We start from the raw sequence: 13,143 nt of genomic DNA on the forward strand, positions 1-13,143 counted from the left end.
TATGCATAGTGTGCTGGTCTGTTAAGAGTTTAGAAGATGACAGTTAAGTCATATAAACTTGTTAAAAACCAAGTTTTTCAGAAGCAGCTTTCCTACCTTGCCTTGCAATAGAAAAAAACACTGATTTTCCCAAGAAGCAGTAATATGGCATTTTCAAAAAGTCCACTGGATGCTGTTCAAAACATAAAATGAGGATGTCATTTGTGCTGTATCAAATTTGCTTTATGTTAAAAGTGACTTCAATTGTGAAACCATTCAAAAACATTTAAAGAATCTAGATAAATAAGACTACAAAGGATCTCTTCTTCTAGCAAAATACTAAAGTGGAAAAGTTAAAGCATACTGTAATATTTATTCCTAATTTATCAATTTGGACATTGCAACTGAAATGTTTCTGCAAAATGGTAAGTTTCCAGATTCCAAACCCAAAACTCCAAGTTACAGGAGAAACAGGAAGTAACTGCATTTTGAGATTTGAACTAGGAGGATAGAGGTTGGGAAACACTGTTCTACGCTGTTAATCTTTAATGTACTGGTAAAAATATGGGCGCATCCATACTATATCCAATGCCTTGTGAGAATTCAAATCCAGTGTTACCAGCTTCTCATTTTTCAGGGGAAACCAAAACTCTATTTATGTAAACCCCTCCCCACCCCAGTAAAAAATGTTCACAATTATTTTTTTAAGCATTGTAGGTTGAACTGTATTCCTGTTTGGTTGTATCCTGAAATGGGTTATCTTGCAAGATGGGGGAAGGGTGGTGATGGTGAGTTCTGGACTTATTAACAACAAAAGTGGCTGTCTTGCCAGGCGAAGACGTGCCTTTTTGCAATTCTCACAAATGTATCTACACAGATGGTAGTGGCCTTGCTTCTTGCCATCTCTAGATCAGATGACAAAATTAAAGCATTAAAGCTGGAGACAACTTATGGGTCATTACTCTAGCCACATATCCATGAAGACATCATTCTACCAATCAAAGCTAGGCGTTTCATTCTTACAGCAATTACAATGGATTGCACTAAAGCCTTCTGATTTTGTTAAGTGATGTATCTGTGGCACACCATCTTTAAAAGTGCCAGGTATTACTGTATATAGTCAAAGGTGTGTAATATGTGTGAATGTATTCAGCTGAACTTAAGGACTTCTGACTAAATACAGATACAGCAATAGCTTTCTGTCACTGAGCTTATATAAAGTTCTAAAAATCCTTCTTCCAAGAATTTGAAGTTATTTGTAGAAGTGGGTTGTGGGGCAGTTATGTGTGTTATGAATATTTAAATTGAAAGCTAAGCATCTCCTCACAGATGAAAGAAAATTTCTGTAATATTGCTCTTTCCAGGACCTTCCTCCTAGTCTAAAAACAGGTACAATGAGGCCAATGTGTCACAAGACAAGTATACAGGCTAGAAATAAGGAAAAGTGGTTTCTAATAGAAGTCCTGCTACTAGCTAGCTATGTAGATGTTTTTAAAAATGGTTCCAGTTCTTAAGAAAATTCATGCTTTAAAAAAAGTCACTGATGTAAACATTGGTTTTAAGACTTTAAAAAAATTGATAAAATGTTGAACTGCAAAGTTAAATAGTTCCCAGTGAGGTTTCCATCATATAGTAAGAGCACACAATAGCTATCATTGGAACACATGGATCTCCTAGGAATTCTCTAGTTATTATAAATCTAATTATAGCACAGAAATATGCATTCTGTTTCCAGTGCTACTCCATTCCTACTTTCTCAAAATGCTTGACATCAGCTCAGCAGGGTCTGCTATAAATAGCTCATGTCTGTGATACAAAGTAGTAATTGAACCATCATCCTCCTTTCTTTTTTCAAACAACAATCCATTTTTTAAGTAAGGAAGACTGGATGGAGGGGAAACCACAAAGAGGTAGAGAATAAAAAGAAAGCATCATCAAATGTTTGTTTAAAATTAAAGTCATTTTACAACTACTTTAAAACTATTTTCCTCAATTGATATTCAAGTAATTTTACAGCCAAAAAAGGTAAGCATGTGACTTTTGTTTCCATTAAACTTGCCTACTCATAATTATCTTAATAAATAAAGTGGGGCTGAGAAAGATAATGAAATAACAAACTAAAAGGCTTTAAAAGCAGATGTAATAAAGATTTTTAAAATTGTAAAATGTTTATATTTGCTAACTCCTGTTGTGCAGAGGCAGAAGTCAGGGCTGCCACCCAGTGGCAATGTAAGTCTTTAAATGATTTGAAGATTTAGAGAATTAAAAAACAAAATAAATCTAAAACCACCAAAATCAAGAAATTCATGAATTAGACAACTTCAAATTTAGGATCAGTAATTTTGTGTCTTAAATGTCTGTTTATGATATATTAAAGAATGGAAACATTCATTTGCCTAGGCAGCATTGGTGAAATTTTTTAAAATCTCATGACTTTCTCCTAATTACTTAACTGTTTTAGGAAGTATTTTCTATTAAAATATTGAAGGTACTTTCCTTAAATCTCCAGAATTTATAATAGTGTGTTTGGGGAGGGGGGGAGGGGGAGATGTGGCCATAAAATATAACTGGTTTTCTTCTGTGATATACAGAAATAGATTAAATTCTCTACAGAAGCCTCAGCCTCTTACCCATATACCCAAACTTCTGCTAGATAAAAATGTAACAGAAGCATCTGCAAAAAGAAGATTCTAAAAATTTTCTCAAAGCATTAGCACATCACATCTTTTCCTCAAATATATATCAATTTTAGTGTCCTGGTCAATAAAATTCAAAGCTGAATGAAGAAAATAAAAATACTACAACTACTATGCCTGATTATTACTGATTTTTTTGGGGGGGAGGGGTGGTAGGGAGAGAACCAAGTATCTCATTGTCACCTACTTCTTCAAAATTTGGCCATAGCTTTTTTTCACAGTCACAAGATATAACATACTCAAAAACTAGATGCTTTGGTAAAATAACACTAGGGGAAAAAAATAACACTAGAGCATTCATTTACAGTTAAAAGCTAAACATCTTGAGAATGCTTTTTTCTCTTGAATAACCAGATGAGAAGTGGGGGAAAAAAATTCATAGGCATTTGGAGATTTTTGTTTCCAACAGCTGTAAATTTAAATTGTACAAGATATATATTTTCTAACCTATGTCCCATATGGTTTGCTTTAAACTGAAAACAATGAATTCTGAAAAATGACAGACACAACATATTTGGTATTTACATAGGTTTGTGACAAATATTAATAGCTGAAAATAATGTCTAATTTTCCATTTATTATTGCTATTTAGTCACAGAAAAGATTAACTCTCCAAGAAATTTATTTTAGCATATGGTATATGTTGATATAATAGATATAATAATTTTACATGAATAGAAACCATTGCAGAAGTAACTAAGGTGGTACCTTACAAGAAAATAAAGGAAAGGCAATAAAGAAATTCTTTCATATAAAGACTTTTGATTTGCATCATTTGTTCAAAATATAAAACCTTAATATTAGAAGCAAGAGAAGAGCAAAGAAAACAATAAAACAGAAGACCAAGGATAAGGAACTGCTCTATGCAGATACTTGCTGTATGTAGTATATATATATATGGGCTGAATTATAATAAAAATATTTTATGTATTATAGTCAATTCTCATATAGAGTTAGAAACAGCAATTTCCAATCAAGCATGACTGGACTGACATTTTCTCAGTCTTCAATTACATGACGAATTACAACTGTACAGCAGTTCACTTCGGTCAGCAGTATCATGATAAATGCTTGATAAGATATAATTTTTCTCCTTGTTCACTTGTAAAAATTGGTGCCTTTTTGTAATGTTCTACAAGTTCTTCCATGGTACTGAATTTACGCTGCCCAATGCAGTAGACAGTCTCTTTTAGTTGTACTTTAAAATGCTTGTTTTTCCCTTGTGCTTTTAGTGATACTGAGAAATCATTTGGCTAGAAGAGAAAAAAACATTTTGAAAGACATCTATTAGCATTTTTATATAAACTATAACAGCTAAAATGTGAGCACTTTAAACACCAGGCACAATGCTAAATTATTTACATGAATTATCTCCTTTAAACCTCAAAACAAACCCATTTTACAGATGAAAAAATAAAAGCTCAAGAGAAGCTGAGTTGTCCAAGATCATCTATCTAGTTAAAAGAGCCAGGATTCAATACTGAACCAGTTAAGACACCAAAATCTCCCTAACGCCATGGCAAATCCTTTAGTTTAGCATTTGATTCGCAAGATCTTCTCTTCATTCAAATTACTGGAGAAACACAGCAGAATATCCAAGACATCCACCCCTTTTCAATTAGTAGCAAACAGTAGCTGTCTTACAGAATAGCTAATATATACTCTGAATTCTCAAAGATGAAGGACACAAAAATGAGAACTAATGTAAACTCTAAGAGGTCATAAAATCAACATGCCTGTAAGGGGGAAGAAAGAAATATAAACAAGGGCCAGGGTGGTTATATAGGAGGAACAACAGTGCATGGCCACTTAGCTGCAACTGTTGCCCTGTAGGAATACAGCTCAACATTGACAGGTCTTCCAATTTTAAAAGGGAAGTCTGATGTCTAAATTTTTATTTGAAACCGCCCAATATTTAAATACTGACAATAAATTCAAATGATTAAAAACACTGTGCAAGTCAAATAAAATATGCTTATTTGAGATCTCTACTTTAAAATTTCTACTACTAAAAATAATGGTGTATTTTGCCTAATATCTATGCTCAATTACCTACAAGAAAATACAAGGTATTCTGCAATCAAGCTACTTTCTTATGTTTTTTCTTTTTTTAACGCTAACACTTTTTTGAATAGTCTGTATCACCCTCTTATGCAGTTACTGTCAAACTTTCAAACAGTGGGTTTCTTGGAAACATCTTATGGTTATTTACCACCCACTCCAGGGTCACTCCCTTCCTAGCCATTCTGCCCATTGCTTGTCCTGGAAACCAGGGCCAGGCCAGGCATCTAACAGAAAACAAATCCCATTGCTCTTCCCTATCATCAACCACCTGCTCTTCCTGCGGGGTTACATACAGACCCTCATTTCCTGAACTACACAGCAGGCGGCTCAATTAATTTCAATCTTGCTCTCTCTTCCCCCACCCCTTACACACATGTGCGCACATGCACATACACACACACACAATATATATACACACAAAGCTAATACTAATCATGGAAAAGTAGTGATATCCTTTATCAAGGAAAAATAAAGGTCATTTTTAAGGGAAATGAGTATTGTCAAATTCTAAAATCCTATACAGTATGCAAGAGCCCACATAACTATTTTCTTATTCAATTTTTATGGTTTTACAATTTTATTGTTTCACTACTATGGGAACAGATTTTATCATTATTGTAAATGCCCTCCAAATACGGTGCATGTTCAAATGGGTTTTTGAGGTACCTAAAAGTGTATTCCAACTTCCAAACAAGTATTTATACAGAAACAAATATAGATTTTTTTTCTAAATTCAGGGATTTCCTTTATTATAAGGATGACAGTGTACCGATTATGCAATTTAAGAAATGTTTTTCCAGTTTAATCTACTGCGTTGTTCTCAGTGAAAAAGTCAGGGTTTAATTTTCTCCATTTTTCAGTTTAATGCAACAGAAATATTTCAGGAAGGCAAAACCAACAGAACTAGACAAGGCCAAATAATCCTGTTTAAGGCTATATTTTACTAAAAATAAATATACCTGCAAAGAACATTGACTTTACTCAGAAACTTCATATGTTAACAAATATACTACCTGGTTAATTTTCCGGAAGCCACTAAACCTCTCTGGTCTTCCATTTATTTTTTTTAATATCCAGGGCTCTATTTCCATTTACCTTTGAAAACCAACTTACCGAAGATTCACTATCACGAATGAGGAAATCACCTTCATGCCCTCTTTCATTTAATGCCATTTCTGCTTGGTGCCTGGTGACTTTCCCATAATACCACGGATTGCCAGCAAACTTTCCAGTAAGTGAAGGCCTAATGTAATCACACTGTGGAGGCGATGGTTCCAAACCTGATGTTAATGGATTATTCTGCATAATGGTAACATAGTTTTTTGGTACCAGACCAACCATTCCATTGATCTTCCTGCATTTCCACCACTCAGGGTCATTTTCAGGTTTTTCGATAACATCCATTATATCTCCTTTCTCAAAGTTAAGTTCTTCATCATTGGACGAGCTGAATGGGTAAAGAGCCTGAACCACATGTAACACTTGCCCAGTATTTAGGTTATTGACGACTGCTGCTAACTTCTCTGACAAAGAACCCACATGGTCACCCAAAGGACTGTCGCCTTCCTCAGTCACATAGTTTGAAGGGAACCATCCAACTTGTCCATTGTAGCTACCCCGCCACCACCCATCACTGCATTTCTCCATAACGATCACCTTCGTCCCTTTTATCAATGATAATTCATCCTCTCTCTCTGCCATATAGTTAAATTTTACATAAGCAGGCATGTTGAGGTCATAGAGACGTTCCCCTGGGTCAACAAAGCTATCATCAGCAGGAGATGCAGAATCTGGCACACTAGGTTTTCTTTTCACTTTTCCAATGCCTGTTTAAATAAAAAAGGGTAATGAGAATACAAAACAATGAAAAACAAGAAACACCAATTCATTCATTACAAAAGGATGCCCAACTCAGTAAGTTTTTTACCCTCCCTCTTCCTCTCCATGTCACTCTTCTTTCTTTTATTTTATATAACTGGAAGTTTGTTACTTTTGACCCACCTCATAAATTCTCTTTTCTCATGTTAAAGACCCTGAAGTAACTGTAACATTCTAAAGTTGCCCTAAAATTAATAAACTGTCTCTTAAATGTAAATATTCAATTATTTCCCACATATCTACAATCTAAATACATAAAGGCTCCAGCAAAACCAAGTTCTTCTTTATTAACTAAGAGTCTATAATGAGCTGTATAGAAATTAAATAGTAACTTAGATTACAATTTGATATGCAATATAAAATTCTAGTTATGTCTGGGTAATCCTCCCATTTGCTTTCTTAGTTTCCAAGACTCAGGTTGCTCTATTTACTTCATGCTTATTTTACAATAATATACTATTTACTTGCTTATCTGTCTTCATCCAATTCACATATAAATAAGCTCCAAAACAGCAGAGATTTTTGCTGACTCTGTTCACGGATATAATCCCAAGGATCTCACAGTGCCTTAGTACACAGGAGATGCTTAATATATATTTGTAAAAAGAATGAAAAAAAATAACCAAATGGTACTATCATCGTAAATGTATGCTACAGCAACTTTAGCATATGAGTTTGTGTTCTCCTTTTACTGAAAAAAGAAAAATTCTCAAATACTTTCTATCTCAAAATTCTTTCTCATTACCCTTACTCTTTTTCTTCTGCCAAGTTCCCAACCTCTAATCCTTTTGGACTCTTAATACCATCTTTCCTGCCTCTTTTTGGGACTCTTGGCCATCCAGATGTGTTTTCCTCCCACTCACTCCTAAAGTCTAGAAAAACACTTAGATCACTTCTATTCCGAAATAGAGTTACACAACTCTGCTATTGTTTTTTAACTACATCATTCTTAAAAGGTTGTCTTTCCTTTTTCCTTCAACTCTTTTGCCACCCACTCACTCCTAACTCATTATAATCTGGTCCTTCATCTCCACCAAAACTACTCAATTACAACTGTCATCTTTTCACTGGAAATCAGACCATTTTAGAGTCCTCAGTCTTTTCAAACTCTCTATACAGAACCAAGATCACAGATTATTCTCTACAACATTTTCTCCTTCTTTAATTTCCCCGAGAGTATGTTGTTTTCCCCACTGACCTGTTTAAATATTTTTGTGTTCCTCTGTCTGGGCTCCTGTAAACCTTGTTATAAAAACCGCATTTTTATTTGCTTACTTGTCCATCTTAATAAAACAGTAAGTTTCCTGGGGCAGTAAACTGAATTTTACTACCTTGTCTCTCCAGCACTTAGCAGTAACTATACTAGTAGCAGGAACAAAGGGAATGTCTGCTGAAAGAGTAAGTGAATGATTCTTAGTTCAAAGTATTTCCCAAAATGCCATGCTTGGACTTAGCCTCTACTTCAAGGAAATCACTTTCATTTTCTGTAACTTCCAAACAGAAGATTCCAAGGTCTCTTTGCAGCTCCAAGCTGGAATTTACACATTATAATTCCAACTGCCACTAGTCATCTACAGAAGGCACCATGAGCACCTCAAATACAACCGCCATGTCCAAATGAAAATAATCTCTCTAATATCCATAAATCAACTAACTCCCTCCCCTCCTAATTTCCTTCCTTCTGGCTAATGATATATCATGATTATGAAAAATTTGTACATCAGGGATTTCTGGCACTGTAGGGAACTCTAGGGTTCCATCCTTCCGAAAGAGTAATTAATGAGCTCGTGAATACTGTCAAAATCAACTTTTGTGGAACTCTAGAATCCAGTAAGGAACTTACAATAACTAGGGCAAGGCTTAATGAAGAAAGCAGCTGCTGCTGTGTAGTAAGAGAGCATGGTAGCATTTTAAGTTGTCTGACTGCTGCTGCTGCTAAGTCGCTTCAGTCGTGTCCGACTCTGTGCAACTCCAGAGACGGCAGCCCACCAGGCTCCCCCGTCCCTGGGATTCTCCAGGCAAGAACACTGGAGTGAGTTGCCATTTCCTTCTCCAATGCATGAAAATGAAAGGTGAAAGTGAAGTCGCTCAGTCGTGTTTGACTCTTAGCGACCCCATGGACTGCAGCCTACCAGGCTCCTCTGTCCATGGGATTTTCCAGGCAAGAGTACTGGAGTGGGTTGCCATTGCCTTCTCTGAAGTTGTCTGCCTAAGTATCTCTTAATTCCAAATCAGCTGTGACTGTGAGGACAGCAACCTAAACTAATAATGTCAGAAAGAGTAATACAGATCTTTCTCACAAAGAATTGTACTTATGGGTTTCAAGCTCTCAGCAGCTACCTGAAGGACTGGCACAGTGGCTTGCCTTGCTTTCACCTGACTTGGAGCATTTTCAGGGTTAGGGTGTTTTCTGCTGAAATTAATTGATGCAGCAGCCTGAGGTAAAAAACATAAAAATCTTAAATTTAAAAAAAAAATTGAGAAAAAAATTTTAGAAAGTTCCAAAAAGGAAAACTTGCATGTGCCATCACCAACAACTATTTACATAGAATTTACATTGTATTAGGTATTGCAAGTAACCCACAGATGATTTAACATATATGGGAGAGTATGTGTAGAGTATATGCAAATACTTTGCTGTCTGTACAAGGATTATCGTTAAATTTTGTTATTTGCAGGGGATACTGGAACCAAAACCTAGCAGATACCAAGGGATGACTATACTATCCAAAGTGATGCACAGATTCAGTGTAATCCTTATCAAAGTACCCCCCCCCTTTTTCCAGAAATGGAAAAAAGTGACCCTAAAATTCATATGGAATTATAAAAGACCCCAAATAGCCAAAAGAAAATCTTAAAAATGGAAAACAAAGTTGGAAGACTCATTTTCCCCAATTTCAAAATTTACTACAAAGGCACAGTAATCAAACAGTGTAGTACTGGCATACAAGAAATGAAAAATAGACCAATGGAATAGAATTGAGAGTAGTGAAATAAAACCATACATCTATGGTCAGTTGACTTTTGACTCTGACCACGAGAAGGATGCCAAGACCATTTTAATACAGGAAAGAATAGTCTCTTTAACAAATGATGCTGGGACAACTGGATATCCACATGCAAAAGAATGAAACTGGATTCCTACTTCATACCACATACAAGTATCAACTCAAAATAAATAGATGATGAAAATAAAAGAGTTAAAACTTAAAACCTCTCAGAAGAAAACTTAGGGAAAAGTCTTTCTGACCTTGGATTTAGCAACAGATTCTCAGATTTGACATCAAATAATAATAATAAACTATACTTCATTAAAAAAAAACCATCTGTGCAAAGGACAATATCAAGAAAATGAAAAGACAGCCTACAGAATTAGAAAAGAATACTTGCAAATATAATTCTGATAAGAATCTATATCCAGAACATATAATGCACTTGTAGAACCTAACAACAAAAAGAAAAACTTACCTCAAAAAAGGATAACGGACTTGAATAAGTAATTCTCCAAAGAAGGTATACAAATACCTCGAAAGCACTTGAAAAGATGCTCGGTATCATTAGTCATTACAGAAATGCCAATCAAAATAGCAATGAAATACCATTTCACATCTTACTAGGATGGCTATAATAAAACCAAATTAAACCAAACCAAAAAAAGGGAAAAGTGTTCATGAGGATATGTAGAAACTGGAACCTCTTTTACACTACTGGTCAAAATGTAAAATGGTACAAATGCCAAGGGAAACAGGTGATGGTTCCTCAAATGTTAAACACAGAACTACCATAATTCCACTCCTAGGTATATACTCAAAAAAACTGAAAACAGGAATTAAAACAAATACTTGTGTACAAATGTTCACAGCTTCCTAGTCCCAGTAATCAAAAGATAGAAACAACCCAAATGTACATCAACAGATGAATGGATAAACAAAAATGTGGTATATATCCATATAAGGCAATATTCAGTTCAGTTCAGTCGTGTCCGACTCTTTGCGACCCCATGAATTGCAGCACGCCAGGCCTCCCTGTCCATCACCAACTCCCAGAGTTCACCCAAACTCATGTCCATTGAGTCGGTGATGCCATCCAGCCATTTCATCCTCTGTCGTCCCCTTCTCCTCCTGCCCCCAATTCCTCCCAGCATCAGGGTCTTTTCCAATGAGTCAACTCTTTGCATGAGATGGCCAAAGTATTGGAGTTTCAGCTTCAGCATCAGTCTTTCCAATGAACACCCAGGACTGATCTCCTTTAGGATGGTCTTGATGAAAGTGAAAGAGGAGAGTGAAAAAGTTGGCTTATAGCTCAACATTCAGAAAACGAAGATCATGGCATCTGGTCCCATCACTTCATGGGAAAAAGTGGAAACAGTGTCAGACTCTATTTTTGGGGGCTCCAAAATCACTGCAGATGGTGACTGCGGCCATGAAATTAAAAGACGCTTACTGCTTGGAAGGAAAGTTATGACCAACCTAGATAGCATATTCAAAAGAGACATTACTTTGCAAACAAAGGTCCGTCTAGTCAAGGCCATGGTTTTTCCAGTAGTCCTGTATGGATGTGAGAGTTGGACTGTGAAGAAGCCTGAGCACCGAAGAATTGATGCTTTTGAACTGTGGTGTTGGAGAAGACTCTTGAGAGTCCCTTGGACTGCAAGGAGATCCAACCAGTCCATCCTAAAGGCAGTATTATTCAGCCATAAAAGGGATGAAGTAGTGATACATGCTACAACATGGATGAACCTCCAAAACAGTGTGCTTAGTGAAAGAAACTAGACACAAAAGGTTAATATTGTATGATTCAATATTATCTACTCTGGTTATGTCATATAATGATTACATATTATACAACATAGCCAGAGTAGGTAACTCTGTATAGACAGAAAGCCGATCAGTGGTTGCCAGCGGCTGAAGGGAAGGAGTAATGGGAGCAACTGTTGAATGGGAATAGTTTCCTTTTGGAGTGATGAAAACAGTTTGGAATTAGACAGATGCGGTGGTTGCACAACACTGTTAATGGACTAAATAACGCTGAATTATACACTTTAAAATGGTTAATTAACTTCATGAACTTTACATCATAAAAATTACTTTCTTAAAAGATTCCCACGTCAATTTCTTAAAGTCATCATACGTCCTTTCTGTCAAAACTTTCCATTTCTACTATTTATGTTCTAGTTCAGGCCCATGTTGTGCTTGAGCCATCACTACCCTCTACTTTTCTTTTCCTATTTCTTTTACTAATCTACTCTATCTCACTTCAAACCATCACCCATATCATCCAGTCTAACTTTATATTACAGCTACAATTACATGCCCTATTGTAGTACAAACTGGAATCAAGATTGCAGGGAGAAATATCAATAACCTCAGATATGCAGATGACAACACACTTATGGAAAAAAGCAAAGAGGAACTAAAGAACCTCTTAAAAGTGAAACATAAGAGTGAAAAAGCTGGCTTAAAACTCAACATTCAAAAAACAAAGATCATGGCATCCAGTCCCATCACTTCATGGGAAATAGATGGGGAAACAAAGGAAACAGTGACAGACTTTATTTTCTTGGCTCCAAAATCACTATGAACGGTGACTGTAGCTATGAAATTAAAAGATGCCTGCTCCCTGGAAGAAAAGCTATGACCAACCTAGACAGTATATTAAAAAGCAGAGACATTACTTTACCAACAAAGGGCCATCTCGTCAAAGCTATGGTTTTTCCAGTACTCATGTATGGATGTGAGAGTTGGACTATAAAGAAGACTAAGCACTGAAGAATTGATGCCTTCAAACTGTGGTGCTGGAGAAGACTGTTGAGAGTCCTCTGGATTTCAAGGAGATCAAACCAGTCAATCCTAAAGGAAATCAGCCCTGAATATTCATTGGAAGGACTGATGCTGAAGCTGAAGCTCTAATACTTTGGCCACCTGATGCACAAAACTGACTCATGCACAAAACTGACTCACTGGAAAAGATCCTGATGCTGGGAAAGATTGAAGGCAGGAGAAGGGAACGAGGATGAGATGGATGGAGGCTGGATGGCATCGCCGAATTGATGGACATGAGTTTAAACAAGCTCCAGGAGTAGGTGATGGACAGGGAAGCCTGGCGTGCTGCATCCATGGGGTTTCAAAGAGTCAGACACAACTAAGCGACTAAACTGAACTGATTGCACAAAAGCCAATAGTGGCTCTTCTGCCCAACAAATTAAAAGAAATACTGTGCCTAGAGTTTCCCTCATAGGTCAGTTGGTAAATCATCTGCCTGTAATGCAGGAGACCCGGGTTCGATTCCCGGGAAGATCCCCTGGAGAAGGTAATGGCAACCCACTCAGGTATTCTTGCCTGGAGAATCCCATGGACAGAGGAGCCTGACAGGCTACAGTCCATGGGATCGCAAGAGTCGGACATGACTTAGCAACTAAACAACAACAACTGCGCCTAGAGTCTACAGTCCTCTACAGGATGTCCTCAAACCTTCCTTTCCAGGCTTATGTTATAGACTATAGAAAACAGTAGAGGACTTGAAACAT

The 13,143-nt window shown here is 36.5% G+C and overlaps 1 protein-coding gene across 4 annotated transcripts in view; it reads right to left on the reverse strand.

The window, feature by feature from the left end:
- Positions 1–3,216: 3,216 nt before the first annotated feature.
- The window catches only part of NCK1 (NCK adaptor protein 1), a 70,247-nt gene continuing 60,320 nt past the window's right edge, over positions 3,217–13,143 (reverse strand). For all 4 annotated transcript variants that reach the window (XM_068973718.1, XM_068973735.1, XM_068973726.1 and 1 more), the window contains 2 exons: positions 5,853–6,565; positions 3,217–3,928 (listed from right to left, as the gene is read on the reverse strand). In XM_068973718.1, coding sequence (XP_068829819.1) covers positions 3,734–3,928; positions 5,853–6,565 — 908 coding nt within the window. In that variant the 3' untranslated portion in view covers positions 3,217–3,733. The remainder of the gene's footprint in view (positions 3,929–5,852; positions 6,566–13,143) is intronic.

The sequence above is a fragment of the Capricornis sumatraensis genome, chromosome 1, assembly GCF_032405125.1.
Source record: "Capricornis sumatraensis isolate serow.1 chromosome 1, serow.2, whole genome shotgun sequence".
Classification (NCBI taxonomy): Eukaryota; Metazoa; Chordata; class Mammalia; order Artiodactyla; family Bovidae; genus Capricornis; species Capricornis sumatraensis.